Source organism: Chiloscyllium punctatum, chromosome 8, assembly GCF_047496795.1.
Source record: "Chiloscyllium punctatum isolate Juve2018m chromosome 8, sChiPun1.3, whole genome shotgun sequence".
Taxonomy (NCBI): domain Eukaryota; kingdom Metazoa; phylum Chordata; class Chondrichthyes; order Orectolobiformes; family Hemiscylliidae; genus Chiloscyllium; species Chiloscyllium punctatum.
Genome location: NC_092746.1, coordinates 84,617,067 through 84,629,620, shown reverse-complemented (window position 1 = coordinate 84,629,620; position 12,554 = coordinate 84,617,067). Strand labels below are relative to the sequence as shown.

Here is a 12,554-nt window from a genome sequence, read left to right as displayed (position 1 = left end):
TGAGGCTTCACACAGCCTAGCTTTTTGATTTTTAAGTGGCCCTATTCCCTCCCTGGTTTCTCTTTTGCCCTTCATGTACTTGCAGAATCTCTGGATTCTTCTGTACCTTATTTACCAAAGCTATCTCATGTCCCCTTTTAGCCCTCCTGATTTCTCTCAAGAGGACTTTGACATCATCTATACTCCAAGGAATTCACTTGATCCCAGCTGCCTATACATATCAAGTACCTCCTCCTTTATCTTGACCAGGGCCTCAATAACTTGAGTCATCCGAAGTTCCCTACTCCTGCCAGCCTTACTCCTCACTAAGAGGAACATGCTGGCACTGAACCCTCATTAACTCACTTTTGAAAGCTTCCCATTTACCAGAAAACCTTTGCCTACAAACAGCCTCCCCAATCAAATTTTGAAAGTTCCTTTCAGAAACCATCAAAATTGGCCTTGCCCCAATTTAGACCTTTAACTCGTGGGGCAGACCCATCCTTTTAGTCACACAGTCATAGAGATGTATAGCACAGAAACAGACCCTTCAATCCAAATTGTCCATGTCAACCAGATATCCCAACCCAATCTAGTCCCACCTGCCAGCACCCGGCCCATATCCCTCCAAACCCTTCCTATTCATATACCTATCCAAATGCCTTTTAATTGTTGCAATTGTACTAGCCTCCACCACTTCCTCTGGCAGCTCATTCCAAACACATACTATCCTTTGCGTGAAAAGGTTGCCCCTTAGGTCTCTTTTGTATCTTTCTCCTCTTAACCTAAACCTATGCCCTCTAGTTCTGGAGTCCCCCACCCCAGCGAAAAGCCTTTGTCTATTTATCCTATCCATGCCCCTCATAATTTTGTAAACCTCTAGAAGATCACCCCTCAGCCTCCAATGCTCCAGGGAAAAAAGCCCTAGCCTATTCAACCTCTCTCTATAGCTCAAATCCTCCAACTTTGGTAACATCCTTGTAAATCTTTTCTGAATTCTTTCAAGTTTCACAACGTCTTTCCGATAGGAAGGAGACCAGAATTGCACGTCCATAGCTATTTTAAAACAAATGGAATTACGATCACTGGTCCCAAAGTGTACTTGCACTAACACTTTCATTACATGCCCTGCCCTATTTCCCCAAGAGGAGGTTAAGTATTGTCCCTACACTTGTCGAGCCATCCATATACTGTGTGAGAAATTCTTCCTGAATCTGCTGAACAAATCCATCTCCATCCAAGCCCTTAACACTATGGCAGTCCTAGTCAGTGTTAGGGAAGTTAAAATCTCCTATTATAACCTTATTACTCTTCTAACTATCATTGATCTCCCTATATATTTGCTCTTCAAATCTCCTGTTGACTACTGGGGGGCTGTCAAAGTGATCTCCACCTTTTTCTCCCCAACATCAGTTCTACCCATTTACACTCAGTGGAAGAACTCTCAAAAATGTCTTCTCTTCGTACTGCCGAGATGTTCTCCCTAATCAAAAATGTAATTCCCCCTCCTCTCTTGCCTCTCCTTCTATCCTTCGTATTGCATCTGTATCCTGGAACATTGAGCTACCAGTCCTGTCCCTCTCTTAGCCATACTTCTGTCACAGTTACAATATCCCAGTCCCATGTATTCATCATGCCCCAAGCTCATTTGCCTGTCAGGCCTCTCGCTGGTTAACCCAGACTTCCCTTGCTTCCTGCTGTGCTCTTGCCTGCCCAGTCTTACACAAGGATCACTAACACTGCCTTTACTGTTTAACTTGCTCTCATTAACCTCTGAACTGTCCTGAACCGTCTCTTTTGTCTCCCTATTGCTTTGGATCCCACACCCCCTACCAAACTAGTTTAAACTCTCCCGGGCTCTAACAAATCTCTCCACTAGAATATAGGTCCCCATTCAGTTTAAGTGCAACCCAGGTCACCTCTATACCAGAAGAGAACTGAATGATCCAAACATCTGAATTCCTGCCCCCTGCACCAGCTCTCATGCCACGCATTCACCTGCCAAATCCTCCTATTCCTACTCTCACTAACATGTGGCACCAGACGTAGTCCCGAAACTACTACGCTTGAGGTCCTGCTTAAACCTTTTGCTTAACTTCCTATAATCACTCTTCAGGACGTCATCCCTTTCCCTACTTATGTCATTGGTACCATAATGTACAATGACCTCTGGCTGCTCACCCTCCCACTTAAGAATTTCATGCAGCCACTCCTTGACCCAGGCATCTGTGAGGCAACTCTCCATCCATGGGTCTCAATTGCGGCGACAGAAGCATCTCACTGTGGCCCTGACTAGTGAGCCCCTGATTAATGCATGCTTGGATTTTTCCAGACCCTAGTCTACAGAAGAGCCAGTTATGGTGCCATAGCCCTGGCTACCACTCCAAACAGTATGGAAAATGGTAAACCATAAAGCAGGGAACAACCACAGGAGACTCCTGCACTATCTGCCTGCCTCTTCTGGCAGTCACCCATCTACCTCATTGAACATATCACTATAACTAGTGTCTATCACACTGTTCCCTGTATACTCCTCTGTATTGGACCTCTGGGTCCAACTGTCTCTCCAACCAGAATATGTGGCTGGTGAGTAGCTGCAGCCGGTCACATATTCTGCAGACATAGTAGTCAGGGACACCAGATTTCACCCTGATCTCCCACAACTGACTGGAGGACCATGCTGCTGCCCTAACTGCCACCTCTGGCCCTTCACAATAAGACAAAGAACTGAATTTTACCTTAAGACAATCCTGAACTAGAGAAACTCAGCAGGTCTGGCAGTATCGGTGAACAGACAGACTTAATGTTTCGAGAGATAGGATAATTTTCTTTAAAACATGCACATGCTGAGTTGGAAATCATGGGAGATGACATGGGTCTTTTTCTTGTCCTCTGTCATATTGGCAGCCGACTCCAGGAACTCAATAGCAGTCAACTAGGTAGGGACAGCATCCTTGATATACTGACTCTTGTGCACTAGCTAATGAATGCAGACGTGCAGGTACTAGCTGCTGAGGTTGCTGTCAGTCAGGGAGGAGCTGCTGTTGGCTCTGCATTCTGTCCTGCATTTGTTCCCTTGATAAATTTGTTCAGTAACTTTGTACTTTGAATTGACATTTCTAAAAAGCTGCCATAAAGCACAACCGATTGACAAGCATGTTTTTTGCACTGCACTTTTGAGGAAAAAAATCCAAGTTGTCAGTGACTTTCTGAACTGGAATACAACATGAAGTCTCATTCCTTATGTTAACTTTTTCTGTAGATTTTACACCATGCTGTTTTGCTTATAGCTGAGCAATTTATATTTCATTGTGTCAAATAATTAGAATTTGAGATGAATCTGATCTTAGTTTATTATTGTAAACTGGAAAATTTACTTACACTCCAAATTTGAGATAACCTATGAAGGAACTAGGGGACAAAATAGTATTATGGACTCTCTATATAATAAGATTTTTAAAAAGTCCCAAAAACCAAAAGTAGCTCTCAAGAAAACCTTAAGCATCCTTGGGGGAAAACCACTGACTCCTGCTCTTTTACTTAAAAAACAGTTACTACACTTTAGAATTAATCCATTGCCTATGAAGCATGTTGGTACAGGTTAAGGACCTGATAGCAATATAAATTAACATGATTTATTTCAAGTAATTGCACAATCTAAAAAGGAAATCCATACATTACTGATCTGGTTGTGGTCTCAACTCTACTTTCCTCCCTGTCTTCATTTAGACCTAAACTCTCTTGTAGATAAAAATAAACTAACTCTGCCTCTGCACTTTTTTTTATTATTCATTTCCAAGATGTGGATATTGCTGGCTGGGCAGCAGTTATTGCCCTTGAGGTGGTTACCTGCCTTCTTGAACTGGTGCAGTCCACCTGCTGTGGGTTGACCATGAGGGAGGGAATTCCAGGATTCTTATCCAGCAACAGTGAAGGAATGATGGTGAGTGACTTGGATAGGAACTTGAACATAGTGGTGTTCTCAGGTACTTGTTGCCCTTGTCCTTCTAGATGGAAGTGCTCATGGGTTTGGAAGGTGCTAGCTGAGGATCTTAGGTGAATTTCTGCAGTGTATCTTGTAGCTAGTACATACTGCTGCTTCTGAAGTGAAGGAAGTGGATGCTTGTGGATGTAGTGCTAATCAAGCAGTCTGCATTGTCCTGAATAGTATCATCAAGGTGTTTCTGGACATTGTTGAAGCTGTACCCATCCAGATCATATGAAGATCGTATGAGGAAAGGCTGAGGCACTTGGGGTTGTTTTCATTGGAGAAAAGAAGGTTTAGGGGTGACTTGATAGAGGTGTACAAGATGATTAGGGGTTTAGATAGGGTTGACCGTGAGAACCTTTATCCACGTATGGAGTCAGCTATTACGAGGGGGCATAGCTTTAAATTAAGGGGTAGTAGGTATAGGACGGATGTTAGGGGTAGGTTCTTTACTCAGCGAGTTGAGAGTTCATGGAATGCCCTGCCAGTAGCAGTGGTGGACTTTCCCTCTTTATGGGCATTTAAGCAGGCATTGGATAGGCATATGGATAGTGGGCTAGTGTAGGTTAGGTGGGCTTGGATCGGCGCAACATCGAGGGCCAAAGGGCCTGTACTGTGCTGTATTCTTCTATGTTCTATGTTTTATGTAAGTGGAGAGCATTCCATCACACTCCAGACTTCTGCTTTATAGATGACCGACAGGTTTTCTTTGGGGTGGAGATGGGTGCCAAGTACTGGCATAGTATTTGTAGACTCTGACCTGCATCTTGTAGCCACTGTGTTTATGTGGTGAGTCCAGCTGAGTTTCTTGTCAACAGCAACCCTCAGCATGCCGATAGTGCGGAATTCAGTGATGGTAATCGACCATTGAATGTCAAATTCCTGTGGTTAGATTATCTTTTATTGGCGATGATCAAAGTCTGGTATTTGTGTGGTGTAAATGTTACTTGCCACTGGTCAGTTCAGGCCTGGATATTGCCCAGATCTTGTTGCATTTGAACATGGACTGCTTCAGTATCTGAGGAGTCATGAATGGTGCTGAACATGGAACATAGGACATAGAACAATACAGTGCAGAACAGGCCCTTCTGCCCTCAGTGTTGTGCCGGCCTATGAACTAATCTAAGCCCATCCCCCTACACTATCCCATCATCATCCATGTGCTTATCCAAGGATTGTTTAAATGCCCCTAATGTAGGTGAGTTAAATACATTGGCAGGCAGGGCATTACATGTCATTACCACTCTGAGTAAAAATCCTGCCTCTGACATCTGTCTTAAATCTATCACCCCTCAATTTGTAGTTATGCCCCCAGTACAAGCTGACGTCATTGTCCTAGAAAAAAAGACTTTCACGGTCTACTCTATCTAACCTCTGATCATCTTGCATGTCTATATCAAATCCCCTCTTAGCCTTCTTCTGTCCAATGAGAACAGACCCAAGTCTCTCAGCCTTTCCTCATAAGACCTTCCCTCCAGACCAGGCAACATCCTGGTAAATCTCCTCTGCATCTTTTCATTGCTTCCACATCCTTCCTGTAATGGGGCGACCAGAACTGTACAAAATATTCCAAATGCAGCTGCACCAGCGTTTTGTACAGTTGCAGCAAGACATTACAGCTTTGGAACTCAATCCCTCTACCGATAAAACCTAACACATCATATGCCTTCTTAACAGCACTATCAACCTGGGTGGCAACTTGCAGGGATCTATATACATGGACTCCAAGATCCCTCTGCACAACCACACTACCAAGAATCTTTCCATTGACCCAGTATTCTGCCTTCCTGTTATTCTTCCCAAAGTGCATCACCTCAGTTATCTGTGTTGAACTCAATTTGCCACCTCTCAGCCCAATTCTGCAGTGTATCCAAGTCCGCCTGCAACTTGCAACATTCTTCCACACTGTCCACTACTCCACCGACTTTAGTATCACCTGCAAACTTACTAGCCCATCCACCTATACCTGCGCCCAAGTAATTTATAAAAAAAATGACAAACAGCAGTGGTCCCAAAACAGATTCTTGTGGCACATCACTAGTAACCAGATTCCAGGGTGAATATTTTCCATCAATCACCACTCGCTGCCTTCTTACAGAAAGTTAATTCTTAATCCAAACTGCTAAATCACCTTCAATCCCATGCCTCCGCAGTATCTCCAACAACCTACCACGTGGGACCTTATCAAAGGCTTTACTGAAGTCCATGTACACCATATCAACTGCCCTACCCTCATGCACATGCTTGGTCAACTTCTCAAAAAACTCAATGAGGTTTGTGAGACATGACCTGCCCTTGACAAAATCATGTTGACTACCTGCAATCAAACTGTTGCTTGCTAGATGATTATAAATCTTATCTCTCATAATCCTTTCCAAAACCTTTCCTACAACAGATGTAAGGCTCACTGGTCCATAATTACCTGGGCCATCTCTACTGTCCTTCTTGAACAAGGGCAACATATTTGCAATCCTCCAGTCTTCTGGTACTAAACCTGTGGATAATGACGACTAAAAGATCAAAACCAAAGGCTCCACCATCTCCTCCCTAGCTTCCCAGAGAATCCGGTCGGGGACTGGTCTACTTTCACTTCTTTTAGAATCTATAACACTTCCTCTTTACGAACCTCGATCCTTTTAGTCTAATTGCCCATACCTCATTCTTCTAATCTACAATATTCTCTTTTTCCTGAGTGAAAACCAATGAGAAATATTCATTTAGCACCTCTCCAATCTCCACAGAGTGTACACACAACTTGCAACTCGCCTTTGACTGGCCCTATTCCTACCCTAGTCATCCTTTTATTTCTCACAAACCTATAAAAAGCTTTAGGGTTCTCCTTTATTCTACTTGCTAAAGACTGCTCATGTCCTCTCTTTGCTCTTCTTAACTCTCTCTTTAAACCCTTCCTCGCTAGTCTGTAACTCTCCATTGCCTCATCTGAACCATCTTGTCTCAACGTCACATAAGCCTCCTTCTTCAGTTTAACAAGAGATGCAATTACTTTAGTAAACCATGGTTCCCTTACCTTATCACTTCCTCCCTGCCTGACAGGGACATACCTATCAAAGACATGCAATATCTGTTCCTTAAACCAGCTCCACATTTCAATTGTCACCATCCCCTGCATTTTGCTACCCCATTCTATGCATCCTAAGTCTTGCCTAATCGCATTATAATTGCCCTTGCCCCACCTATAACTCTTGCCCCGTGGCATGTACCTATCCCTTTCCATCGCTTAACTAAACATAACCGAATTATAGTCACTCTCTCCAAAGTGCTCACTTACCACCAAATCAAACACCTGGCCTGGTTCATTACCAAGCACCAGATCCAGTATGGCCACCCCCCTCTTGTCGGCTCTTTGATATACGTGTCAGGTAACCCTCCTACAAACATTGGACAAAAACTGATGCATCCAACGTACTAGAGTTACAGCATTTCCAGTCAATGTTGGGGAAGTTAAAGTCCCCGTAATGACCACCATGTTCCTTTCACTCCTAATCAGAATAGTTTTGACGATCCTCTCCTCCACATCCCTGGAGCTCTGCGGAGGCCTCTAGAAAACTCCCAGCAGTATGACCTCTCTTCTTCTGTTTCTAACCTCAGCCCATAACACCTCAGTGGATGAGTCCTCGTCAAAAGTTCTTTTAGCCACTGTTATACTGTCCTTGACTAACAAGGACCTCGCCCTCTTTTACCACCTTCCCTGTTCTTCATAAAAGATCTAAACCCTGGAATGTGCAACATCCATTCCTGACCCTGCTCTATCCATGTCTCCAAAATGGCCACAACATCGAAGTCACAGGTACCTATCCATGCTGCAAGCTCACCTACCTTATTTCAGATGCTACTGGCATTGAAGTAGACACACTTCAAACCAGTTTGCTATCTGTCAGCACATTCCTGTTACTGTAAAATCCTGTCCATGCCCTCCCTACTCTCACCCTCCTGTGCACTGGAATTACACCTCAGGTTCCCATTCCCCTGCTGAGCAATCATTGGCAAACATCTCCTGTTTTGACCTTATGGTGGAGGGAAGGTCATTGAAGCACTGAAGATGGTTGGGTCTAGGACACTATCCTGGATGGCCTGGAGCTGAGATCACTGACCTCCACTACCATCTTACTGTGTGCCACGCATGCCTCCAACCAGCAGAAAGTTAGCCCCTGATATCTATTGATTCCAGTTTCGCTTCCCGGACGAGCCCTCATTTGGGTGGCATGGTGGCTCAGTGGTTAGCACTGCAGCCTCACAGCACCAGGGTCCCAGATTCGATTTCAGCCTCGGGGAACTGTCTATGTGGAGTTTGCACATTCTCCCCGTGTCTGCGTGGGTTTCCTCCAGGTGCTCCGGTTTCCTCCCACAGTCCAAAGATGTGCAGGTCAGGTGAATTGGCCATGCTAAATTGCTCCATAGTGTTAGGCGCATTAGTCAGAGGGAAATGGATCTGGGTAGGTTACTCTTCAGAGGGTCAGTGTGGACTGATTGGGCCGAAGGGCCTGGTTCCACACTGTAGAGAATCTAATCTAATCTAATCTACAGCTTCTTGATGCTACACTCATTGAATGCAGTATTAATGTTAAGGGCTGTCATTCTCATCTCTGGAATTCAGCTCTTCTGTCTATGTTTGAACCAAGGCTGTAATGAAGCCAGGAGCTGAGTCGCCCTGGTAGAACCGCAACTGGACATCACTGAGTAGGTTATTGCTGAGCAGGTGCTGATTGATAGCACTATTTTGGATACCTTCCGTCACCTTATTGATGATCAAAAGTAGACCAACGGATCAGTAACAGGCTGGGTTGGATTTGTCCTGCTTTTTGTGTACAGGACATACCTGGGCAATTTTCCACTTTGTCAGATAGATACTAGTGTTCTAACGGTACTGAAAGAGCTTGGGTAGGGGAATGGCAAGTTTTGGAATGTCATCAGGGCCCTTGGATTTGCACTGGTCAGTGCCTCCAACCAGTTCTTGATATCACGTGGATTAATCTCCTTGAATTAACTCAGTGATGCCATTGCTTTCTAGGGAGGAGAATTCCTCCTTTGTTATTTTAATCTGTGTCCTCAATTCTAGTTTTGCCATCAGTGGAAACATCTTCCTGGTATCCACTTTAACAAGATCCTGAAATTTAAATGTTTCAATAAGCTTGCCTCTTATTCTCTTAGCAACAATGCGTGCATACCCAACTTATTCAAGTCTCACTCCAGGAACAAGTCCAGTGAACCTTCTCTGAACTGTATCTAATGCAATTATCCTTTATTCAAATAAGGGAGTCAAAACCATGCATGGTACTCTTGACATGATCCAATTCTTTACATATTCCTTCACTTTAAATCATGGGAAATGGCTGGCATTACAATCACGGCTGCATAAATAAAATAATTACTTCCAGTTGGAGTGATCAGTCAAATGGATATTAGATGTGAGATGAAAAATAGCATGAAATAAGACAACTATATATTTCAATATTTGAAATTCTTGAATCTCCTTAAAAAATGTAGTGTTACAACATTTGAAAAAGACATTTAAAAAGTACATGAATAAGAATGTTTTGGAGGGATATGGGCCAGGAGCAGGCAGGTGAAACTAGTCAAGTTTGGGATTATGCTCAGCATGGACTGGTTGAACCAAAGAATCTATTTTCATGGGATATGACTGCATGGCTATGACTGTATGACTTCTTGCTGGTTGTTTAGCAGTTCAAAATACAAAGTTTTAAAAGCTTAGGTAAAGGTAAACTCAGTAATGATGAAGCTGGTATGGAGTTAATTCTACGTGTAAGCACAAATCATTGAACAATCTCATTTCATTTCTTCATTATCTTGTCTTAACTTGTCCAAATAATAATAAATTAACTTTATTTTAGCTTCTTATCAGAAGAAAATAAAACTTTTCATTATAATTCCAGTAACTGTTACATACCACTAGTACAGGACCATAATAGTTACAAGCACCATACTGACTAATGAGTATTAAGTCAGTACATTATACACATTTTATCACCTTAACAGTCAACAGTTATATGATCATGAGTGACACATGCAACCCACAAGAGCAACTTCTTTCTGTACTTCAATGTTATAAATAAAAATAAAACATTCACACCAAATTCCATTCACCCATCAGCCCTGTACTCATTGACCTACAGTAGTCTTAGTTAAACAATACATCAATTTTAAAATTGCTATCTCAGTTTTCAAATCCTTCATGGCTTCACTCTGCCCCAACTCTAAGCTGCTTCCGTATCATAACCTCATATTGGCACTCCTCCGAATGTGGCCTCTTAAGCTTCCTTGATTTTAATAACTTCACTATTAGTAGCTATGCTTTCAACTGCCAAGGTCTGAAGCACTGTTATACCCTCCCTGACCCTTTGATTCTTATTTTAAGATACCCCTGAAAATCTATCCATTTGAGCAAGTTTTTTTATACCCACTGCAATACTGTGTTATGTTACTTGCTGTCAAATGTTTGTTTGCAGTGATCCTGTGAAGTACCTTGCAATATTACTATGTTAAGTATTGTGTAAAGAAGTACAATTTGGTGTTGTTATTGAAACAACTTTAACTTACAACAGTCACACAATATTTGGGAAGGCATTTTTTTCTTTTTCTATTGGGAAAAGTGGCTACACAGGCACAGAAGCTATCGAAAGAAATATTGGCAATTTGAAGCATAACTTACCAGGATGTTTGTTGATGAATGTGCATAAATCACAGGGGAAAAAATTATGCAGATTGGCATAGATACACAACATAGAAAAGGAACAGTCCCGGAAATGAGGATAAAATACCTTATGTTTTGTTTTCCAATAAACTTAAATTTGTCAAAGAGAGAATAAACTAAATGTAAAATAAATGTAAAACATGATAATATGTGTAACTTGTACATTCGGTACAGTAAATCATAGGGCTGAGGACAGATATAAATCTTAAACACTGGAATTTAAACAGCGTCTTTGAAAAGACCAGAACGCAGTGACAGACTGTTCAGTGTTAAAGCACTGAAGTAAAGTTAGAAGTAGCTCTCGGTCGATTAATTCTGCAAAAGCTCAGTAAAACACAATATCCTAAACCACCACCACTCCTTCAACCCAAATCCACTCGCTAAGGATGCGAGAAGGTCACAGGCAGGATTAACAGTTTTCTTTCTGCCAATAAAACATGCCTAAACTCAGAATAAGACAAAACTTTATCTTCTCCAAGAAAATACACTTACGTGCTACTCCGTGGCGATCCTGTGCATCTCTCGGAGGTGGTAGCCCTGCGAACTGAACTCGATTTCCAGACATGACCGTGGTGATTTTCTATATATATATATTATATATCACGGAGAAGTCGAGTGTTCTTCCACCCCGTCCTTTTTTGTTTGGTATTAAGTATATGTGGGTATTTGTGTGGGGTGTCAAGTCAGCAAGAAGCGAAAGAAACGCTTTGCGGAACTCGGGAGAATGGCAGTCCTGTCATCCTCTCACGTTATGCCTCATTCGGTCTCATTCCAGGAGCGGCTGCTGTCACAGTGCAGCGCAGCGCGCTCGCTTCACGCTAGGACTGCAGTCCCAGGCCCGCCCATTCAGCTCGCCGCCCGCTGCCCTCCCGGAAGCTGCCTTCATTCACCTGGCCAGCTGTTCACAGCGAGTGGGTTGCAGAGATGGGGGGCTTCGCGAGGTACAAGGGGGGAGGTGGGCACTCGCGCTCTGCTCAGCTGCGTGCTCTCACTAATTATTAATAACAGGATTGCAGTTGGACTGCGTCACCTTCAGACCAGTTGCTGTAAGCTTGTTCCACGTAAATGCAAAAAAAGGGCCTAGATATGTGTTTTTAAAAATTGTTTTTAATGTGTCTTTATTAAAAAGTGATAGGAAATGAAGAATGTAGGGCGTGACTTCAATGAGGCAGACAGTATGCATATTAAGTTTCTAGCGCGATAGCACGCACTTTAAAAAAAACTCCAAGTAAAATTGTAGCCTCATTGATATTCATTTCGAAATCTTAACAGTAGTTTCGTTCGAAATGAATTGATTCAGTAATTTCTATCGAAGGTGTCATAACATTTTTTTGTGAATATTGTTTTGGCCTTTTTGTTTACTTTTGGTTTTGTATTGCCGTGATTAAATTATCTTTCCTTCCATTCCGACTGTGTTCACCCAACTTCATTTTAAACATCAATCCGTTATTCATCTTGCTACACAGTACTGCTTAAAGGAAAGGAATATCAGGATGAGTAAGCAGAAGAAACCAGCAAGTTGAGAGAAATGTTAAGTTCTAAATTATTGTATGTTCAGGTACCAATGTTATCCAATTAAATAGTATTCTGCAAATATACATGAGGTCGAGCATATAAAATGTAAATAAAAGTTTTTGTGTGAAATGTAAACATTATTTTCAGGTTTATTTGGAAGGAATTATTATATATCTATTAAATGCCATTTGGTGCAGGTTCATTTTCAATGTATCATATTCATCACTGAAATTGTTTGACATTTTTGTAATGTTCCCATCATTCAAAATGATTTGATTCATTGTTATTAATTCTCTGGAGGAAATGCTGTCTCAACAAAATTGTGCTGTGCTTCTGATTTCT

At 42.3% G+C, this 12,554-nt stretch overlaps 1 protein-coding gene across 1 annotated transcript in view; it reads right to left on the bottom strand.

Annotated features, from left to right (window-relative positions):
- Nucleotides 1-11,471, bottom strand: part of LOC140480712 (sickle tail protein) — a 694,958-nt gene extending 683,487 nt beyond the window's left edge. The window contains 1 exon segment of the mRNA XM_072575975.1: nt 11,190-11,471. Coding sequence (XP_072432076.1) covers nt 11,190-11,262 — 73 coding nt within the window. The 5' untranslated portion in view covers nt 11,263-11,471.
- Between the last annotated feature and the right edge of the window lie 1,083 nt (nt 11,472-12,554).